The sequence below is a fragment of the Doryrhamphus excisus genome, linkage group LG12 (assembly GCF_037039965.1).
Source record: "Doryrhamphus excisus strain RoL-2023G ecotype Guam linkage group LG12, RoL_Dexc_Guam_v1.1, whole genome shotgun sequence".
Lineage (NCBI taxonomy): Eukaryota > Metazoa > Chordata > Actinopteri > Syngnathiformes > Syngnathidae > Doryrhamphus > Doryrhamphus excisus.
Window position 1 is genome coordinate 20482194 of NC_136368.1, and position 24041 is coordinate 20506234.

The 24041-nt window shown below is 39.8% G+C and overlaps 1 protein-coding gene across 5 annotated transcripts; it reads left to right on the forward strand.

Moving 5' to 3' along the window:
* Window positions 1-1739: 1739 nt before the first annotated feature.
* Window positions 1740-21370, forward strand: glra2 (glycine receptor, alpha 2). 5 transcript variants are annotated; one of them, XM_078795091.1, is made up of 9 exons: window positions 1740-2158; window positions 2356-2477; window positions 6954-7021; window positions 10346-10569; window positions 12922-13004; window positions 13075-13212; window positions 13284-13498; window positions 16595-16744; window positions 18192-21370. In XM_078795091.1, the coding sequence occupies exons 1-9, from the start codon at window positions 2091-2093 to the stop codon at window positions 18471-18473; spliced, it is 1350 nt and encodes a 449-aa protein (XP_078651217.1). In that variant the 5' UTR covers window positions 1740-2090; the 3' UTR covers window positions 18474-21370. The 5 variants fall into 5 exon arrangements, with proteins under 5 accessions (XP_078651217.1, XP_057938263.2, XP_078651219.1 ...); XM_058082280.2 differs by lacking the exon at window positions 6954-7021 and adding an exon at window positions 7095-7162 and having other exon boundaries at window positions 1749-2158; XM_078795093.1 differs by lacking the exons at window positions 1740-2158; window positions 2356-2477; window positions 6954-7021 and adding exons at window positions 4372-4776; window positions 7095-7162.
* The last annotated feature ends 2671 nt before the right edge of the window (window positions 21371-24041 follow it).

The window sequence follows — 24041 nt, forward strand, 5'->3', positions numbered from 1 at the left end:
TATCAACAAATGATTCATCGATTGCCAAAATAGTTGTTGATTAATTGGGTCATCGATCAAGCATTGATTAATCTATTAATCGTTGCAGCTGTAATTATGACATGACAGAATGTTATGAAAATTTGACATAAAGATGCCACTTGTTGCTAGCAATGCAATGAATTTGGGCTGCACGGCGAAGGAGTGGTTAGCTCGCAAGGCTCACAGCTAGGAGACCCGAGTTCAATTCCACCCTCGGCCATCTCTGTGTGGAGTTTGCATGTTCTCCCCATGCATGCGTGGGTTTTCTCCGGGTACTCCGGTTTCCTCGCACATTCCAAAAACATGCTAGGTTAATTAGCCACTCCAAATTGTCCATAGGTATGAATGTGAGTGTGAATGGTTGTTTGTCTATATGTGCCCTGTGATTGGCTGGCCACCAGTCCAGGGTGTACCCTGCTTCTTGCCCCAAGACAGCTGGGATAGGCTCCAGCACCCCTGGTGACCCTCGTGAGGACAAGTGGTAGAAAATGAATGAATGTACTGTACAGGCCAAAAATACCTAGCTGTGGACCACAAATGGCCCCCAGGCCACACTTTGGACACCCCTGATGTAGTGTTAAAGTCGAAAAAAAAATCTTAATCAACAGAGGACAAAATATCGGGAAAAATAAATCTCAAAAATTTTGTCTGGAAATTTTAGGGTAAAAAAAATCTATTATAAAATTCAATATAAAATGTAAAAAAATATATTTTGAAAAAATATGAATGGTGTGAATGGTTGTCTGTCTATATGTGCCCTGTGATTGGCTGGCCACCAGTCCAGGGTGTACCCCGCCTTTCGCCCGAAGACAGCTGGGATAGGCTCCAGCACCCCCCATGACCCCCATGAGGATAAGCGGTAGACTGCCGTGTTTGACTCTTAATAACAGCTGTTCTTCTTTTTACCTTTACATGACAGTTGAGAACAGTAAACTGTTAAAAAATGTCTAATAATATGTTTCAGAGTCAACTACGGCTGTCATAAAACCTTCATCCGCCGTGTGGAACATTATTTTCAAAAAAATTGAATCTGAATGGGAATAATTGTTAAAAGGACTAAAAATTGGAGCAGGACAGGATTGCCTGGCAGACTTTTGTGGACAAGACACTCTATAATTCCGATAAGTGGACGTTTCACGGTAGCGACATGGAGACACCTTCCGCCCCGTGCAGCCTTGCAGAATATCTCCTCCTCCTTGTCTGTCAGTCACATCTCATCTCGTCTCGCTTGGAAGAGGCCAACCTTTGCGGCATCTCCAATCATATGCCTGGAAATCTGTTTCCAGGGTAACAGGGGTACCAAATACTCTCCATCCAGCAGCCTCTCACTGGTGCACCCTTTGTTTACACTTCTGAGAAAAGGTGGGGGGGGCACACAATTAAAGGCTGACCAACTATGTAAAAGGTTTAAATACAATATCCGGTATTTTCATATGAATATAGACTATATTATGAAATGCTCCATAACAATAAATTGCATTTCCACACGATTTCCAAAGATGCATGCACGCAAGAGCCACTTCAAATATGCATAATAGAGAAGCAATCACCCTAAAAAAAAAAAATGTGACACACACCGGAAGTCCTCCCTATCAAAATGCAAATGACACATTATTCAAAAGTGACACATCTTATTATGTAACACACGCCGCTGTATTCCAGATTACCTTCCGCGTGTCTTTAAATTGGAACCCAACGCACGTCCGCCACTTGTGCGCCTGCGCGTCAAAAGACCAAAAAGCTCTCCAAGCGTCCAAAGGCGTTGCTCACCCTTTCCTCCACCGTGGCCGCTCCTCCAACCTCCTCCTATTCTTCCGAGGTGATGGAGAGTAGGATGCGGGTTTTTCTTTTTTAATTTTTATTTTTTTTTATTCACTATCGCTGTCATTTTTTCCTTTGTGCATCATTTGTGTGCGCGTTTTTTTTTCAATATATAGTTCTGCAACTAAAGTATGTTGTGGAATGTGCCACACGGAAGCTTGCGGGAGGAGATGTCTTTTTGGGTGACCACCGATAGATGGAAGAAGTGAAAGTAAAAAAGTGAGCTCAAACAGCCAACAGCGCCCGGAATGCATCGCTCCTTCGTGATTATTTTGGGAGCTTTGCTTGCGTATTTCATGGAGACGAACAACTTCAGGTGCGTACACGCATACGAACACACACACCTAAATCATCCAGGTTTCAATCTTATCATTTGGACTAAAAGTAGCGGACATCGGCTCGATATCACACCGTGCGTAATGCGCTTTAACGCACAATCCCAACCCGCATCACCGGAGCCTATACAGCGTGCCTGTGTTGTGACTCACTCCCGTCGCCGTGCGTGTGTTGCAGGCTCGTGGACGCCAAGGAGCACGACCCCAGGTCTTCCTCCAGCATGTCTCCATCGGACTTTCTGGACTCACTCATGGGTCGAACGTCCGGGTACGACGCGCGAATACGACCCAATTTTAAAGGTGCGCATTTAACCGTGTATTACATTCATTTATTTTTACCCCTCCCCCCCAAAAATATATAAACTGATCCACTGTTAAGTGATTGGCATCTGGAGATAGCAAAGACGTTGACCTGTCACTCACTTCTGTCTTGTCATTCAATTATGCACCTCATTAGGTACACTTACACAATCTAATCATCTCCAATAGAGAGGTGCTTGATCTAAAAACAGGTATTTTAAAAAAATATTATTATTGGAGTTGTATTTTGCAGTGGTGTTGAACTTTAAATATCATATAGGACCTTGCAGAAAGGTAAGTCTATTTTATTAGCGTCATGTTATTTACAGAGATGTTATGAATAGTATAACCTCTGGGTTATAGCTAAAAATAGCTATTTAGCAATGTTATAGTAGTGTAACAGTATGTGGTGCTTATTCGGCATATTAAAGTCTAAAGCACCGCAATAACAAATAATCAAATTATTATTACTATTATTATTGTGCAGGGGTGCCTAATGAAGTGTCCACAACCTCTCATCCTAACATTCCTTCAACCCCGCCCCCAATACACACACACACATCATTCCATTTCCACATGGACAAATAAATAAAAAAGCAGAGGGTGTGTAAATACCAGAGTCCATCCGGAGGTCTTCCTAAGTGCTGGCAGCAGGCATGAGGGTGTCACCCTGACAGGTCCAAGTGATGGATGGTGCCCCCGTGGCAAGGCTGTAGGCCTCCTGTGTGTTGTGGTGCTGTAGGTGGGGATGCTGCAAACACACAAATAGCATCTGTCGCTGGATAACATAAGGAGAGACCCGGCCCGCTATAAAGTGGCTCAGGTGGGCCCGGATGAGGGTTGCTTTTTTTTTTTTTTTTTTTTGTTGCCGCAGTTGGAGTCAAGTGGAGTTTACTTACCGTGTGTTAGTCATCGCTTGTTATTGGGAAGGAGAATTAGGACCACGCTGAAAGAAAAAATAAACATACAAGTACAAAGTCAAAAATTTGTATTACAATAGAATGATTTTATGAGAAAAAACATAATAATCTGAGAAAAAACTTTTCACAGTAATCCCTTTTTTATCACAGTTAATTGCTTCAATGACAAAATAGGATTCCTTATTTATAATGGAATGTTTCCATAGCTAGAGCATAGAAAACCCATTTATTTATTATTAGAGACATCAAGTAACACCCCTATAGTCACCTTCATACTCGTATTACCTGATATAGTCGACATAATAAGAGGAAATGTGCTGGAAATGTGTTCTGGTGCTACGGGACCTGAATTGGGTGGAGTGTGTGCCGTTGTGCAGGTCTGGTGCTTGTGTGTTTCCCCGAACATTACAATAACATAATACTGACACCTACTGGCCAATGTAGAATGCTACATATCCTAACAATGTCTTTGAATGCAACCTCTGAGTGACGTATATTTGTTTTACTTCATTAGTAAGCTTGAAAATGCTTCATTTTGGCAGAAAATAAGTAACATTTTTGAAGTTTTTTTTTTAAACGTGAAGCCGCGACATTCGAATTGCTGTATATGACTAAGAAAAAATTTTAATATCTTGCATTGTTTATAGAAATTCACAAGAATAAAGATGCAATATCCAAAACCATGACGTTTTACATATTACAAGAAAAAGATGTAATTTTTAATTTTTAAAAAGACGAAAAAAAGACAAGAATAAAGTCAGAATATTGTGAGAATAAAGTCATATTTAAAAAAAACATAATTTTATTAGAAAAAAATTACTGGGAAAAAATATTATTTTAATGACCATTAAATTCTAAGATGACAGGTTTTTTTTAATTACTTATAATTATTTTAATCCTTTTAAAAATAATAAAAAATACATTTGGCAATTTTACAATGTTAGTTACATAACAGAAATGTTTTTTTAATGACAGGGAAAAAAGTAGTTGTAAGAATTACATGATTGTGATTTTTTTAGTGTGACGCCAGCACTCCTTCACAAGTTATACCCCTTTTCCTATTTTTGGTCAAATGTTTGCTGCTGTCACGTCTCCATCACATCCAATGCAGCTACTTCATCTTAAAAAAAACAAAACAGTAAGCACTCTTGCTCATCACACCTTGACGAGTGTATTACGTTACTGCAGGATGACCTAGATTTTCCCTTTTGCTGACATTGTTGCAAGCTGATTCCACTTTTATTTTTCTGTTAGTCAGCTGACAACAAAGCCGGGCAAATATTAATACAGAACCCGATGCAATATTGATGAAGAAAGCAGAGGGAAAAGGGCATCGGCGAAGGCTGACAGCTCCACTTTTTTACACGTGCAAAATGAAGGTTGGTGGCCACTTTAAATGGCAAATCCTTCCATGACTAGTGACCGGATTGTTTTGTGTGGAAAGTGATACAATTTGAAGCTAAAACTCTAAAAAAAAATTTAGAGTAAGTGGACGGACTTTGTTTGGTATTCATAAAATAACTGAGGCCAGATCCAATACAAGACCTGGACCCAAAATTCTGACTATTGATTGTCTGTAAAAGTCCGCCGCTAGTATGCAAAATTGATTTTTTAATGATGTTCCAACAGTGTACGTGTCCCTAGGGCATGTTTATCAGCACTGGGCATTAGGAAAATCAATCATCCCTCACTTGTTTGCTCCAGAGGCACTCGAACGCTCGCTTTTGAAGTTGTGGCGACTCGTCACATCATGAATGAAAAACCTTCCTCGTGGACATGGCGCCTCTCCTAATACGGCCTTAGCTAGGCGAGCCCACCCCATGAATACCCCCACAATAAAAGTGCACAATAGCTCTTCTGAGAGTTAATATTAAGTTAATATGAACTAGCTAACAATGCATGTCATGGGAAGTACCTATTTTGACGCTAAAGCCCTCATATAAAAACTGTGTTCCATTTACATGACGGACTTCTATATTGAACAAGCTACAGCGATATTGTTATTGTAACAGAAAAACACGAAAAAACGATATTTATCTGGCGATTTTGGATCACTGAGGCATACTTCAAAGTTGACAAATACAGTGGAACCTCAGTTAGCGTGTTTTTCAGTTAACATCGAATATTTAGGCCAAAACCTTGCCCCGGTTTAAGATCTTTTTTTTAACTTTTCATGTTAGCAATGTACTGTACCTTAATCTAGGTTCATCCCAAATATCCTTGTTAGCATCCTTAACTCATTCAATCCCAGACATTTTTCAAAAGCCATCCCTGTCTGTATCGGCCATTTTTGATGATTCTGACTGATTTTTCTAGGCATACTTCAAAGTTGACAAATACAGTGGAACCTCAGTTAGCGTGTTTTTCGGTTAACATCAAACATTTAGGACAAAACTCTGCCCCGGTTTAAGCACGTTTTCTAACTTTTCATGTTAGTAATGTACTGCGTGAGTCCAACGGTGTTCTTAATCTATGTTCATCCCAAATATCCTTGTTAGCATCCTTAACTCATTCAATCCCAGACATTTTTCAAAAGCCATCCCTCTACGTATCGGCCATTTTTGATGATTGTGACTGATTTTTCTAGGCATATGTCAAAGATTACAAATACAGTGGAACCTCAGTTAGCGTGTTTTTTGGTTAACATCAAACATTTAGGACAAAACTCTGCCCCGGTTTAAGCACGTTTTCTAACTTTTCATGTTAGTAATGTACTGCGTGAGTCCAATGGTGTTCTTAATCTATGTTCATCCCAAATATCCTTGTTAGCATCCTTAACTCATTCAATCCCAGACATTTTTCAAAAGCCACCCCTCTCCGTATCGGCCATTTTTGATGATTCTGACTGATTTTCTAGGCATACTTCAAAGTCGACATATACAGTGGAACCTCAGATAGCATGTTTTTCGGGTAACATCGAACATTTAGGCCAAAACTTTGCCCCGGTTTAAGCACATTTTCTAACTTTTCATGTTAGTAATGTAATATGTTCATCCCAAATATCCTTGTTAGCATCCTTAACTCATTCAATCCCAGACATTTTTCAAAAGCCATCCCTCTCCGTATCGGCCATTTTTGATGATTCTGACTGATTTTTCTAGGCATACTTCAAAGTTGACAAATACAGTGGAACCTCAGTTAGCGTGTTTCTTGGTTAACAATAGTTAGTTTCTACCTTTTTCCGTTCTTTAGTTATTGGTATTAGTTATCAGTTGTTATTAGTTATGCATTTGAATTAGTTTTCTGCAAAACCATACAAATCTGTTTTGGTTAGAGTCGACCTCCTGCAACAAATGAATGACGCTAAACAAGGTTCCACTTAAAGTGATTAAATGATACATCAACTGTCCTACGAGGTGGAGCAGCTGCAGGCCAATCGTGCTTTCATCCACTTGCTCAATCCCTCGTACGTTGTCATCTTCACGACCATTTTGGTTACCTCAGTAAAGACACGCTTTGAGACGCAGGTTTCATGCCATTGTGCACCCGTGAATCAATGCAGCCCAGCGGGAAGCAAAGCAACACATCCAAACGTCATTGTCATTCCATCCCACAGGTCCCCCTGTAAACGTTACATGCAATATTTTTATCAACAGTTTTGGCTCAGTCACAGAGACCACCATGGTGAGTCCTTTGGCATTTTGGCTGCTTTACTGTGCAAACGTGTGAATGTGTTGTCTTGTCCCTCAACCTGCAGGTCCGCCTGTTAATGTTACCTGCAACATATTTATCAACAGCTTTGGTTCTATAGCAGAAACGACAATGGTGAGTTGAGGGAATGACTGAATGAATCACCATCATGCTTCTTTGTTTTGTTTTTTTTAATCATTTTATGAGAAAATCAAATACAGCTGAATCTCTTAGCTTGTATAGTCCAAGGGTTGTATGTAAATTGGGTGTATTTTGCTTTTTCTTTAGATTTTTTTAGACCCATGAGACACCCTGGTTATTACATTAAGATGCTTTTGTTGTTTTAACGTCTCAATATTAGTGGCGGTGAATTTATTTTTGCATTCGTATGCCAGATAAAACTGAAATCAGAGCTAGTCAGCTCAGGAAAGTTTGAAAATAAAATTTTAATATAATAAGTACATCTTTTACGGGAAGAGTTGTCATGTGAGTAGGAGAAAACACAAGTCATTTTGGCCGAATCTTATGATTTTGACACTTTTATCATATGTAACTATATATAATTTGAGAATAAATTACAATAATAGTAGTAATATTGTGGAAACAGGTAGCAGCTGTACTTTTACAAAAATGAAGTCGTAGTATTGCAAAAATAATGACCTAACATGAAATGTAAAACTTATATTATTCATCATATTGAAAATAATTTGATATTTGTGAGAATAAAATTGTAATATTGCAAAAAAAATTATGAAAAAAGTAAAAAAATGACTTGTGTTTTACTACATACCTAAATTCAAGTTCTTTTCATAGTTTCAATATTACATCATCTTAATGTTAACAGTGCTTAACTTCATTTTACACTTATATGATAGGTAAATACTAAAATGACCGTACAGTCCTGATTTTTTTTTAAATTATTGGCAGATCATGCAGAGAATGTAAATGAAACATTTTGCTTTCAGCTTTATATTAATCCATGTTAATAATTCATACAGTAAATCCCAGCTGGTAAATCATCTCGAGTCCAGCCAATAACGGCAGGGGGTGGCGGGAGCTTCCGAAAGCGCTGATATGCTAAAGTATCCCACAGCTAAGGGGGATAAAAATACAAAAACAAAACCCTGCTCTGCGACGCAACCATCAAAGGCTTCATAATAGCTGATAATCACCACTTAGATCGTGGAATAGAGGATGTTAATTTGCATGCGGGCTGGCAATTACATGGATTTACACACGGGTGTAAACATACGGCGGCGCCAACATGCTGATGAAATGTCAAACAAAATAAGAGCTTGTCATGGCGGGTGACACATGGATCGCTCCGAGCAGCTCGCCGTATCTAATAAACACATCATTTGCTCTCTATTATGGCTGCGGCGTGATTGCAGTTAATGAGAAAAGTTGATGTGCCGCCACTTCATAATAAGCAACATATTCAATATTTGCCCGACGCTACTACATGGTGCAGATTCATTTGCATTTCTCATTCACTGTATGATTTATCCCAGGTTTACATTACAGGGCTGCTTGTGTTTGTGATTCATGTTGTGTTTTGAATGTTAGCATGACTTTTGTTTCTTGCTTTCTTAAGACCGACATTCACCAAAAACAGACACGGTTGTAGTCTCCTGCGAAGCGGATCAGTTTTTTTTTTATAAACACCATAGAAATAATCAACTTTAGAGTAATCAGTGTACAGCTTGTCTTGCGGTATCACGTCACAGTCCGCTGAAAATGATGTACATTTTCATTTACAGCCTTCTAAATGCGGTTTTTGACATTATTAGAGACCTCCACATATGAACTAACACCCCTATAGTCACCTTTACAACTGTATTACCAACTATAGTAGCCATAATAACATAAAATAACCCATTTAAGACGTAAATAGGGGGAGAAGAGTGGGTGGGTGGGTGGGTACTAATTGTTTAAATGTTGTGCACTTGTGAGTCAGTGAGGAAACGGTAGCTATGCTACATGCTATCACTGCACTCACAACTAGCTTGTCAACCCACTGGAAAACACAGGAGGTCATTATATGTAACAGTGTAACAACACAACGGTTTTACACTTACACTTAAATCACTAAACTCATCACACAGCAACTTAACACCCAAAAGTTATAACCAGGAAATATACTCAATATACAAATACAAGTTTGAGATGAAAAGAACAACTCTAAAGTATTTCCATAATGCATCGCATCTGAGCAATGCATTCACTGGGGCACTGCAATGACATCAGCCTCCCTCTGGGCTCTTGAGTCCTCTGGCGCCCTCCGCTGGCTTCTCTGCTCCACTACTGCTTGTTCTCCAATGAAATGGTTTGCATCCTTGTATGTTTCTGGGGTATACATTTGGGGTGTTAAGTTGCTGCGTGATGAGTTTAATGTTGTTTGTATGATGATATTCGGAGTCAGACTTATACTGAGTAATAAACTCCAGCAATTTCCAATGGGTTGACAAGCTTTTTTCATAGCTCACGATTGGCTCCTACTATTGGGGATTATTGTGCTCGTTGGGAGCTAATTCAAAACCTGCAATAAAAGCCTGTTGTTCCAGCGATCGCGCTTATTGCTTATTTTACTCAAAAAACAGACATAACATCAGCTTAAATATGCATACAAAACAGCATGATTTAATATACTGTATATTTCCCAAAATATAATGGATTCAAGCTGCACACTGACTATTCTAAGTTCAATTAATTTCTGCGGTGCTATTCCTAAAGAAGGTATATATATTTTTTGGCGGAAATGTGAAGTGTATATCCACTTTTATGAGATATTGTGGGTAGCCGAGGTCAAACCTGATATGAATCGATACACATTTTTTTTTTGTCAGTGTCATATTTCAAATTGTCCATACAACAAAGATATCGATTTTAATGGATAGCTCCGCATATAAAGCAAAGGTAGCCCGGGTCGAACATCAGCAGAAGGTACAGTATTAACATGCGTTCATACTTGATGTTCGAGCAACAAGAACCGTATTGATTTCTGTAGGTACGCCTATTAATCCATACAAATTGATCTTCAAAAATGCAGAGCTCATTCGTCTTGATCGACAACATGACCCCATTGATTTGGACGGCGAGGTCAATTCCTAGCCAATTTCAGCAATGAACGCATCGCGGGGACTACACGTTGCTCTGTTCTGTTTTCTAGTAATGCTTTTTTAATGCAATTTTCTACGCTACAAAAGAGGATATATTGTATTTTTTTAAAAACAATGCTTTGTGTCACCAGTGTGTGCTGTCTCACAAGCCCAATCACTGTGCCACAAAATATGCAAAGCCGCGTGTTCGTGTCTGCAGGATTACAGAGTGAATATCTTCCTGCGGCAGAAGTGGAATGACCCCCGTTTGGCGTACAGCAAATACCCAGACTCCTCACTGGACTTGGACCCGTCCATGTTGGACTCCATATGGAAGCCTGACCTCTTCTTTGCCAACGAGAAGGGCGCCAACTTCCACGATGTCACCACGGATAACAAGCTGTTGAGGATCTTCAAGAACGGGAATGTCCTCTACAGTATAAGGTGAATGGGAAGGAAATACATTGGAATTGTAAAATAAGCACAGATTGTCTTGTATTTCAGGTCTGGAAATGTATTTGGCAGAGCTTTTCTCCCTGTCACTCACTCGCTCTTTTACGCCAGTGACATCTAGTTGAAAAAAAATGTTGACTTTATTATTGTATGATTTAGTTCAGGAGTGGCCAAAATGTGACCTGAAAAAAAAATATTAATAATAATAAAAAAATATAAACAATGTCAAAACTGGGAAAAAACAGCCATTTTATGAGCATAAAATAATGTGAAAATAATGAGGAAAAAAGTCTTAATATTATGAGAATATTGAATTCATACTATATTAGTCGGGAAAAATCCTTTTAGAAGCATAATGTTGAAATATAAATGTAATGAATTTTATACAAGTCATAACATGATAAGAAGCAAGCAAAACAAAAAAATAATTTGAAATTTTTGGACAATTAAGTTGGGACAAAGTTATAATATGAAGTCAAAATATTATGGGAATACAGTTAAAATATTCATAAAAATGTATGAGAAAGAAATTGAAATATTTTGAAACAACTGAAAAATGGACAAAAAATACATTTTTTCACCTACTATAAATAATGTCAGTTCTAGCTACAGGCCAGGACGTCCTGTAGAACGCCAACGTATAACTTAATATTAGGGATGTCCGATAATTATCGGTACTGATAATTAGCCTAAAAATGCAATATGAGTCAATATTGGTATCAGATTTTTTTTACTGATATTGTATTGTTGTTATTGTATACAGGACATATGTGTTCATTCCATCACAAGAGATATGTTATGTTACACGTATCAATATCGGAAATTGAGATTTGGAGAATATTGGCATATTTTTTTTGGAAAAAAAATCCAATATCGGACATCTTTCTTTAATAAAGTTATAAAAACTATATTTTTAAGTAGAAACTAGTAGAGTAAATTTGTGATGGATGTAAGGATGTAAACGTACCCACATCCTTAACACAGTACATTACACAGTACACACTAGTGGTGTGTCGTTCATGAACAAACAGGTCAAAAGAACTAGTTCTTTTTTGTGAACGGAATGAATGACATCACTGCCCCTTAAATACCCGTTCAGTTGCAAATAGTTGTTTTTTTTTTTGATTGGCTGGAGAGTCAGTTCACCGTTCCTTTTTGCAGGACGGGACTATCTGCATGCTTGGCCGTCTCATCCTATCGTCACGCCTCGCTTTGTGCGTGGGTGGGGTTATCTGACTGAAAGACCGAGACCGAGAGATTGACCGACACTGTTGGTGACCTTGTTCATTCCGTTCACAAAAAAGAACTAATTCTTTTGACTCGTTTGTTCATGACTGACACATCACGTGTTGTTGAGCTGTTGAGTCAAAACAAACGTGAACATGAGCGAACGGACTGATTCGACATGGCTGATCGGGTCTTTGCACTAGGGGGAGATCACAGGTTAATGACCAATTGAACGAAATGAACGGATCTTTTTACTGAATGAACCGGAATGAAGGGTTTTGCCCACCACTTGTATACATACAGTTCAAATAGAGGTTGTAAAGTAAAGAGTACTGGAGTTTTTAGTATGCAGTTACAGGACCACATTTTTTCCCCATCAAACTAATTAAAAGTAAAGGTTTACTTTACTGAAGCTTTCTGTAAAAAAATGAATATTAGCAAATATCTTGGTGGTCATCAGGCCTTCAAGGTAGTCAGGAGACAGTTTCAATTAGATTTGATCCCATCGTGATTGTTCCTTTCACATCATCTCATTCATGCATGTAGATTTGGAATAAAAGGTAATCTCTGGGTTTTCTTGTTCAAAGGATCAAAAGATAAAAAAAAACGGGAAGTCATGCTGGGATTTGAGTTTGCCGGACTTTGTGGACATTCCGACAAGACTCCGAAGCCGGATGGGGAACTTTAATTAAAGCCAAATAGCTAAGAGTCAAAATGAAAAGGGGGGGGGGGAGGGGGAATAAAACAGCACATATGTGAAAATATTTCATTCCATTTCAATATAACTTACATCGGGAGCAGAATTCAATTTTCTCGGTGGAGATGCCGACATGGAGCCGAAAGTGTTTCAGTCTATTAGGGAGGCCGGTTGCTCAGGTGTCGACGCCGTGAGATGAAAGCTGGTTAGCCTCTATCGCCCGCTCACGGTCGGGCACCTGAATGCATCGCCGAGACAATAAGTTGCAGTAATGAAAAGTGTGATTGGAAGCCGCTGGAGTGAATCCTTGGTGATCTGTCCTGGCGGAGTGAAGAAAGAGGGACACAGAAGAAGAAAGAGTGTATGGAACTTTACCTCTTTTTTTTTTGGTGCTCCTATTCATTTGTTGTGTGTCATAGATTGACCCTCATCCTGTCCTGCCCGATGGATCTCAAGAACTTCCCCATGGATGTCCAAACTTGTACAATGCAACTGGAGAGTTGTAAGCACACACTTGCATAACAAAGTTCCTGGGAACAAAATTGGATTTAATTTTTTTCCCCATCTCGTAGTCGGCTACACCATGAATGACCTCATCTTCGAGTGGCTGGAGACCGGCGCCGTGCAAGTGTCGGATGGTTTGACGCTGCCTCAGTTCATCATGAGGGAGGAGAAGGAGCTGGGCTACTGCACCAAACACTACAACACAGGTCAGGGTGATGCAATACTTCCATCCCACGTGTGACATTCCCAGCATCTGGAATATTTTCTTTCTGAACAGGCAAATTCACTTGCATTGAGGTGAAATTCCATCTGGAGCGTCAGATGGGCTACTATCTGATCCAGATGTACATCCCCTCCCTCCTCATCGTCATCCTCTCGTGGGTGTCTTTTTGGATCAACATGGATGCCGCGCCCGCCAGGGTGGCATTGGGTATCACCACGGTGCTCACCATGACCACACAGAGCTCCGGCTCCAGAGCTTCTCTTCCAAAGGTAAGACGAAGCGTCGGAGCACTTTTGGTAGCGGTGCTGATAGAAACGGTAGTACCCGGACCCGGGGGCGTCACCACGGGGGGGGGGGCTTAGCCACCTGTAGATGCACAGGATATGAATGAATGTAGTAAATATTAAAAAAAACAAATAACAAAGAACCGTGAAAAAACATTCCCACCAGTGATGTCGCTGGAAAATAGTCCAATCCATTTCTGCCAAAGACAGTTGGAGCTTTTCTTCCTGTCACTTACACATCATCAGTGACACCAAGAGATGATGACGTGATATGATATCCTTTTGATTGCAATCTACCGGTTATTGCACTAATTCTTAAAAGACATTTTTCTAGTTGTGGTATATTACAGTCAAGTGGAACCTCAGTTAGCGTGTTTTTCGGTTAACATCGAACATTTAGGCCAAAACTTTGCCCCGGTTTAAGTACATTTTCTAACTTTTCATGTTAGTAATGTACTGCGTGAGTCCAACGGTGTTCCTAATCTATGTTCATCCCAAATATCCTTGTTAGCATCCTTAACTCATTCAATCCCAGACATTTTTCAAAAGCCATCCCTCTACGTATCGGCCATTTTTGATGATTGTGACTGATTTTTCTAGGCATACGTCAAAGATTACAAATACAGTGGAACCTCAGTTAGCATGTTTTTCGGTTAACATCGAACATTTAGGCCAAAACTTTGCCCCGGTTTAAGTACATTTTCTAACTTTTCATGTTAGTAATGTACTGCGTGAGTCCAACGGTGTTCCTAATCTACGTTCATCCCAAATATCCTTGTTAGCATCCTTAACTCATTCAATCCCAGCCATTTTTCAAAAGCCATCCCTCTACGTATCGGCCATTTTTGATGATTCTGACTGATTTTTCTAGGCATACGTCAAAGATTACAAATACAGTGGAACCTCAGATAGCATGTTTTTCAGTTAACATCGAACATTTAGGCCAAAACGTCGCCCTGGTTTAAGTACATTTTCTAACTTTTCATGTTAGTAATGTACTGCGTGAGTCCAACGGTGTTCTTAATCTATGTTCATCCCAAATATCCTTGTTAGCATCCTTAACTCATTCAATCCCAGCCATTTTTCAAAAGCCATCCCTCTACGTATCGGCCATTTTTGATGATTCTGACTGATTTTTCGAGGTATACTTCAAAGTTGACAGTGGAACAGTTGGAGACAACAACAAAGACAGTTGGAGCTTTTCTTCCTGTCACTTACACATCATCAGTGACATCAAGAGATGATGACATGATATGATATCCTTTTGATTGCAATTTACCGGTTATTGCACTAATTCTTATTCTTAAAAGACATTTCTCTACAAACGTTTGGAAAAGGAGTTGAGGTATATTACAGTATATTACAGGAACAATCTGCAACATTTTTCTACGTGTTATAAGCTTAACACCTCCTCCTACTGTATGTACGCCATGTGTGATGCCGCCCCCCCCCCGTCACAACAGCACCCTTACTTGTTGTTTGTTTTAACTAATAAGATTTTTTAAGTGAACGCAGTGTTGATTTGCATCTTGTCCAGAATGTAATGAGGTCTCTAAAGACACATGACCCAATTCCAAGTTTCATTAAAACTGGGAATTTTTTTTGCAAAATCCTACTCATTGTCCAAAAAAGTTGAAATATGTGTTATTTAGAAATATGCATTACTTTAATACTGTAATTCTTCTTGGTTATTGTTATGTAAAGTGACGACCAGAAATATTAATTTATTCATTTTCGACCACTTATCTACCGCTGGAGCCTATCCCAGCTGTCTTGGGGCGAGAGAGGCGGGGTACACCCTGGACTGGTGGCCAGCCAATCACAGGGCACATATAGACAAACAACCATTCACACTCACATTCATACCTATGGACAATTTGGAGTGGCTAATTAACCTAGCATGTTTTTGGAATGTGGGAGTACCCGGAGTCAAACCCACGCATGCACGGGGAGAACATGCAAACACACAGAGATGGCCGAGGGTGGAATTGAACACGGGTCTCCAAGCTGTGAGGTTTGTGCGCTAACCACTCGACTGCCGTGCAGCCGAGAACCCATTTATGACCTTCTAAATACAGTTTTTAACATTATTAGAGTCCTCTAGACCTTAAATAACATCCCTACAGTCATCTTTTTCTACCGCTTATCCTCACAAGGGTCGCGGGGGTGCTGGAGCAGATATATATATATATATATATCAGTATTTGATTTGTCCTTGGTGGATACGTGGGTGACTAATTATGTAGTATTCTAGTATAAATCAGTGACATATTTGCCTTAGTAAGACTTTTGGCTATGATCATATTTATCTTTAGCTATAGCAAACTTGAGCAGAACATTCCATATGGAAGTATTCCAATTATCAGCCAACAAAGGAAGCGGCTAAAAGGAGAATTAATCGCCCAAGTACCTGCATAGGTCCTGCAAACTACTTCCCCAAGAAGCCACTTTGTACTTTTTTGGAGGGAAGTGTGCTGAGAGATCACAATGTTTTAGAGCCGGACTGAATTCAAAGGAAGGATCCTTTAAAGTAGACTAATCCGTATCCGAGTTCTAAGAAAACCTACAAAGAGACCTACGTATGCAGGTATCTTGGTAAATTGCCGCACGCATATTGAATGAGGATACTAGTTTGATGTTGGCGATGCGTTCAAAGTATTTGCACGAGCAGAGCCGTCCTATATTGATATGTCTCCAACATAAAAGACACGAATAAGGTGATGAATGCTGCCACGGTGGAAACAATAACCGGGTATGCTTGCACGCCTTCATAAAGCTGAGATGTTGTGTTCCAAATGCTAATCGGCAGGCGCAGAAGAACCGAGGCCATCCTCGGTGAGCAGCTTTTATCTTCCTGGCCGATGATGACAAGCTGATATCTCCATCCGATCCTGCTTCTTCTTTTGTTTTCTATCCGAGGTGGTTATTAGTTCCGCGGTTTAGGTGTTACGGTCATGTAAACACCGCAGCTCGGATTCATTTATTAGGATACATATCTGGCACGGTTTATTTCATATCTCGCACCGTTATTTTTCTGCACTTGGAAGAAGATGTAACACAAACTTTACCTGTCGCCCGCAGGTCTCTTACGTGAAAGCCATTGATATCTGGATGGCGGTGTGTCTGCTCTTCGTATTTGCTGCATTGCTGGAATACGCCGGGGTAAATTTCGTCTCCAGGCAACAGAAAGAGTTCCTCCGCTTGAGGCGAAGACAAAGGAAGAATCACAAGGTAGGCTGTTACAGCACCTTCCTTCCTGGTTTTTTTTTTTTTCACGGGCGCGCTGGTGGCATGACAATCATAACAATAGCTCAACTTTGGATGGCCAACTACTACTTATATAGAATGAGATGTTTTTATTCATTTTTTTATCATTATTATAGTCATTATTATGTCATATTATGTCATTATGTCACTGTATCGTCATATCACCTTGTACTTCGGTACGTGACAAAAATAAAATTAAAAAAACACAAAAAAAACAATTAAAAAAACTTAAACTATAGTAGGAAAGCAGGAAGTGAACAAATGAAAACAGTTACTGATTGTAAAAGTATCAGATGGAGGGGTAGGATTTAATACAAAATAAATACATAAAAAAAAAACAAAACAAGTAAAAAAAAAACCTTAAACTATATTATGAAAGCAGGAAGTGAACAAATGTAACAGTTAGTGATTGTAAAAGTACCAGATGGAGGGGTAGGATTTAATACAAAATAAATACATTAAAAAAAAAAACAAAACAAGTAAAAAAAAAAAACCTTAAACTATATTATGAAAGCAGGAAGTGAACAAATGTAACAGTTAGTGATTGTAAAAGTACCAGATGGAGGGGTAGGATTTAATACAAAATAAATACATTAAAAAAAAACAACAAAAAAGTAAAAAAAAAAAACCTTAAACTATATTATGAAAGCAGGAAGTGAACAAATGTAACAGTTAGTGATTGTAAAAGTACCAGATGGAGGGGTAGGATTTAATAAGCTTTGCTTCTTCCTACTCCTTTTGGACATGTGGAACTGGGAACTGATTATGGGATGCATTCAATTGTAATCTGATGCATGTTCAAATGAAATTAAACTATTACCATAAATATTAATATTAATTTATATTAATATTAATATAAAATATTAATAATAATAATAATTAATAATAATAATAATAATAATTCAACCACACATTTATACTCTTTTTATTTACAACATATTGCGCAACTGCAGGGTCTTGAGACAGATGCTAACTCGCAAACTAGAGAGCTAGCGACCTAAACGGTAGCCTTCAAGTTATTTCCTTTAAACTTAAATAGCCAAAAACTTACCACTTCCACACGGATAGGGAGGATAACTATTAACAGTTATTTAACCTTTAACATGAACATGAATCAAACGTAATAATTTTTTCTGGGTACATGATACCATACAGCATCCATATCAAACTTGCGCGGGCCGCACTAACATTAAACTTTCATATCAAGGCGGGGGCCTCAAACTGGCGTCCTGCGGGCCACATTTGGCCCGCGGGCCGCGTGTTTGAGACCCCTGGCCTTATGCATTATTTTAGCTGATTGAAGATGAACTATATCAGCAAGTGACATTTCGTTAAAATGATTTCCGTGATTCCCAGTCCAAAATAACGGCCCACGTGAGCTCCCATGTGTGTTTTTTGCCTCTTGTCCCAGGATGAAGACATGCGTGACGGCCGTTTTAATTTTACTGGCTACGGCGTGAATCAGTGTCTGCCAACGAAGGACGGCTCAGCTGTTAAGAACGCCGCCCCGGCCCCGAACCCTCAGTCGTCGCTCCCAAAAGACACGGATGTCATGAAGAAAAAGTTTGTGGACCGAGCTAAGAGGATAGACACGATCTCTCGAGCTGCCTTCCCGCTGGCCTTCCTCATCTTTAACGTCTTCTACTGGATCACTTACAAGATCGTCAGGCACGAGGACATCCACAAAAAGTAACCAGGCACAACGTCATATATATATATAATATATATATAATATATATATATATATATATATTGTCATCTGGTTTCTCACACCGAGATGACGCAGTACAGGATCAACGCCAACTGGTGTTCTTTCAGGGATAAAGTCTGAGGATGTTCACAGTGTGGACGCTCGGTTGGACTGCTGCAATCATTGTCGGAGGAAAACGTCGAGCTTTTAGTAGCATTCCGGTTACAGCGGACCAAATCTGTTTTCTAACCCGTCTTGCCTTGAGGTCTGAGGAACAAAGAAACTATTTCTAATTGAAAGGTAGCTTAGTAAAGACTGTAAGGAGGCGTTTCTTATCAAGGGGTTGGTTTTATATCGTACTAATGTCAACAATACTTCCTTTTAACACAAGCTGGAAATACGTCATGTATACAGGATGAAGAACATGCATCTAATACTGAGGAATATTTTAATGTGATAGGGACTCCCTAGGGTGGATACCGAAACAACGTTTCCGCCAGGTGATTCAGATTCAGTTCAGTCGCTAGGATGGTTTCTTCTTCGCATGTTTTTACCATCGAAATGGTTCGCTTGAGAAAAACACGTTTTGTTTTCTTCCCGGTTGCAGGGTTAATAATTCCCGATTAACCGGTCGACATATCCAATTCCTCCAGCGGCACCCTTTAGGTACCGTAACCATTCGGGTACCGACTTCACCGCCAAGGTGGCTAGCTTAACTTTTGATATCGACGATGCAAAAAAAAAAAAAAAAATCCTATTCAACTTGGAAACAGGACTTTTTTTTTCATTTTCATCTAAGGTCCCCAACCCCTGGCACCCACTCACTCCGCACCACACCGCATTACTGCAACCTTACTGGATTGATTATTTTTACTCACAGTTTACTTCCTATACTTTAAAAGGTGGCGGTAATCATTAAAAGGGGACCTGTTATGCTCATAGTCGGCCCTTTGTATCGAGTTGCGGACTCCTTTCGAGCAGCAAAACACGATAACCCGCACAGAAAGCTGTCTAGATCTTCCAGAATCTGCACCTATTTCAGCTGAATTTCTTCGGTTTTTCAAAAAAAAATTTATTTTGATTTTAATTTATTCCACCCACGGCCCGCTCACTCCGCTGTGATTGATAACACTCCTAAGGACTTCCGGACTACTGCCGAACCCTTTTTTCTAATTTTGTCTTTATAGGAGTTGATAATAATAAATGAATAAACAAGCTACTTGAAAAGTTGTTGGGAGCTACTGGCAGCTCATGGTCTACTGGTTGGAGACCCCTGACTTATCGTGTAGGTCGGTAGTAGGACTATGGTCGGTACACGTTTGCACATTCTATAATGCAACACAGACAACTGCCGGCTTACACAAACCAAAACACAGTTAGGACACTGATGATAAATTGTTACTTACAGCTTGCGCTTCGGGCTCTTCAACTTTGGAACGGCATCAGACATCCAAATGTCATCCATACCAAGACAGTCCCGTATTTTTCTCGTCACCTGCAATCTGCAACTCCAACCACTTCTGCCTGATGCCTTTCCTGGAAGACATCGCTCCATGGGAACATAGTGAAATCTTTCGCAAAACAGTGTACTATGCAGCAGAGCAGACGCCAAGACAGGCATGCCCATATAAAGAAGACCAGCTCACTGGGACCTCACAGTGATGTTAGAAAAAAAAAAACTCCCTGAAAGCAAGCGTTCAGAACCAATCCAAATGCTCAAACCTGGCATCGTTTAACACAATAATACAACATTCTAACAATATTTTAAATATTTAAAAAGTGGAAAAAGCATAACAGGTCCCCTTTAATAAGAGGTTCCCACATTAATATGACATACATCTACACTCCATGCATGTGTTTTTTTTTTTATTTCTAATATGTAAAGTGGTCGGTATTATTAATAACCGGGGGGAGGAGGCATCACAATGACACGCTTGTGCGTGAAATCGATTTTCATATGAATTCCATTTTGGGGTCATGAAGTGATGAAAAGTTAATTTCTACACATAAAAAAAAAAAGTTTTTGGGAACACTTGCTTGTCAAACGGCTTTCTGATTCCTGTCAGTTGTGTTCTGTATCATCATGTGTTTTTTGTACATTTTGTACATCGGTTTTCCAGTTTGGTTCTTTGAGAACCCCTGACAAATATTTTACATTTGAAAAAGTTTTGAGCCGGTTTAAATGTATCATAGTCCCAAGTAAATAAATCCTTGTCTTGTAGAGTTTAAAACTTCTTTTATACTCCGCTGACCTATTTATCTTACTGTGGGAACGCTCACATTTAATTATCTTTGTGTATACTTTGCTGTGGACCTTCTGACACGCCGCCGGGATTGTGACATGACATCCATCTGCAGATAAGCCGTCAGAAAGACGAGGCCGAACCTGCCTAACATTCACGCTATAGAACCGGTAATGGACCTGAGGAACTTTTTCTTTCAATGCTATTAACGACTACTTTTATTTATCAGCCTGAACATCAATAAAACTGACTGCACCGTGTTTGCTTCATTTTCTTCCGTCTCATAAAAGGTCAGCTCATGCTTATACATTACTGAATATGACTAGACTTTATATTGCTTTTTCTTTCATATACTATAACATACAGTCTCCGTTATGAGAGAATCTACTCTGGCCTGATTACAGGTCAGATAAAAAAAAGGCTCATCTCAGCGAGGTGATGACACCGGCCATGGATGGCTGCGTGGCCTGGGGTAATGTGGATATTATCTGACAGTGGGTTTCCACCAATGCATGATAATAACGGACCTTCATGTTGTACTGGCTCATGTACCAGAACCAACCCCATGTATGCCTGCATAAACACTAGAGCGGGGGTCTCAAACTCAATTTGCCTGGGGGGCCACTGGAGCTAGGGTCTGGGTGAGACTGGGCCACGTCAGGTTTTCCAAAAAAAAAAAAACGCATTTATTAACAGAAAAATTAATAAACTTTGCTTTGGTTCCGATTTTTTACAATAAAAGCTCTGATAAAACATTCCACTGTTCTCAAATATCTTAATTTTTATTTTTCTACACAAAATAAGATGAAAAATAAATAAACAAATCAAGAATAAAGAAAATCTAATCAGTAATAAATAAATATAATAATAATAATAAAACGGAAAATAATAAAAAATTAAGAAACCACATATAGTTGGTGGGTAGACAAATGATTTTTTTCAGATTAAAATGAACAAAGCATTATTAGAGCCCTGTAGACATGACAAAACACGACTATAGTCACATTTATACTCTTTTTATTTACAACATATTGCGCAACTGCGAGGTCTTGAGACACATGCTAACTCGCAAACTAGAGAGCTAGCGACCTAAACGGTAGCCTTCAAGTTATTTCCTTTAAACTTAAATAGCCAAAAACATACCACTTCCACACGGATAGGGAGGATAACTATTAACAGTTATTTAACCTTTAACATGAACATTAATCAAACGTAATAATTTTTTCTGGGTATTAATTTTTTCATATCAAGGTAGGGGCCTAAACTAGCGTCCTGCGGGCCCGCATGTTTGAGACCCCTGCATCAAAGGAACAATCCTAAATATGTTGTTATTGTGCGTGTGGCCAAAATCCACGTGTACACAACATATATATTGCGCATAATGAGACAGCAGCTCTTTAGATGTAGATTAACATCCCATAATAATAACCACACCAGCCTGTATTAGTGCATAACGAGCAAAACGAGCCGGTTTAGTGGATAAACACGCAAGGCAGCATGAGTCATCCAGCCTAAATCAGGGGGATTGTAAGCTAATCAATATCGCTAATCTTCCCATGGAACTCCCATCGATATCATAAGAGCATAAGAGTCCATTAATAACCTTTCAAAAAGGCAAATGACGGCGTATGAAAGAAAAATGACTTGCAGTTTTTATAACCGCGCTCGGGATCCAAACAACTTTCCCATCGTTTAATTGAGGTGTGGGGATGGCTTTGCGAGCGCTGAGAGCCACGAGAAATGAGCGTTGCCATGGCAACTGCACCCAATCAGGCCAGAGTGTGAGAAACGGCAAATGGTTTTCGAGTGCTGGTACATTATTTAAGCCAAAGGTTTTACCAGCTACGTTACAAGCCAAGTACTACGTGCGACACCATTTACTCAACTGCAGAGAGTGCCAAGCTTTTAGTTGGAGGCGTCGTATTTGAATGACTTTCATTCATTTTCTACCGCTTATCCTCACGAGGGTCACGGGATTGTGCTGGAGCCTATCCCAGCTGTCTTGGGGCGAGAGAGGCTCAAAGACAGCTGGGATAGGCTCCAGCACCCCCGCCACCCTTGTGAGGATAAGCGGTAGAAAATGAATGAATGAATGAATGAACATTATTAGAGACCTCTCGACATGAAATAACACCCCTATAGTCACTTTTACACACATTTATAGTAAATATTACAGAAAATAATACATATAAGGCATAAACATATACGACATAAATAATATTTTTTGGAATGTTTATGTTCGGTTCCTCCCACATTCCAAAAACATGCTAGGTTAATTAGCCACTCCAAATTGTCCATAGGTATGAATGTGAGTGTGAATGGTTGTTTGTCTATATGTGCCCTGTGATTGGCTGGCCACCAGTCCAGGGTGTACCCCGCCTCTCTCGCCTGAAGACAGCTGGGATAGGCTCCAGCACCCCCGTGACCCTTGTGAGGATAAGCGGAACAAAATTAATGTATGCATGAATGAGTGTAAAGGTGACTGTAGGGGTGTTATTTCAGGTCTAGAGGACTCTAATAATGTTAAAAACTGTATTTAGAAGGTCATGAACGGGTTCTCGGCTACACGGCGGTCGAGTGGATAGCGCGCAGACCTCACAGCTAGGAGACCAGGGTTCAATTCCGCCCTCGGCCATCTCTGTGTGGAGTTTGCATGTTCTCCCCGTGCATGCGTGGGTTTTCTCCGGGTACTCCGGTTTCCTCCCACATTCCAAAAACATGCTAGGTTAATTAGCCACTCCAAATTGTCCATAGGTATGAATGTGAGTGTGAATGGTTGTTTGTCTATATGTGCCCTGGGATTGGCTGGCCACCAGTCCAGGGTGTACCCCGCCTCTCTCGCCTGAAGACAGCTGGGATAGGCTCCAGCACCCCCATCAAGTCATGTTACAGTGTTTTTCCAGGTAACATATACACATCAAAAATAAATGTGTACCTTTACATGAAATATATGTGTACTATATGACACACATACAATATTACTGTAAAGGCTGACAGAAGAATGTTATAATAAAATGTCTGCAATGTCTTGGACCGACAATGTTCATATTTGTTGATTCCTCCAGAAGAACCATTTAGTGAAACGTTGCTCGCCAGGTCAATGTGTTCGATATCTTGTGCATCCGGGAGTCGCCTGACTTCACACGTGGCATTTTAACAGCCCGCATCATCGGTGAAAAGAAGTGAAGCGTGAGGTGAAAGGACCAGTAAAAGCTTTCCTGTGTGCTATCCCTGCCGCATCTCGCGCTTGGGGGGTGAATTTGAGAACATCTACAGAGGGGGGGCGGTGCTTCTGAGGACACGTAGCGTCAGTAGGGATGCGAGCGCA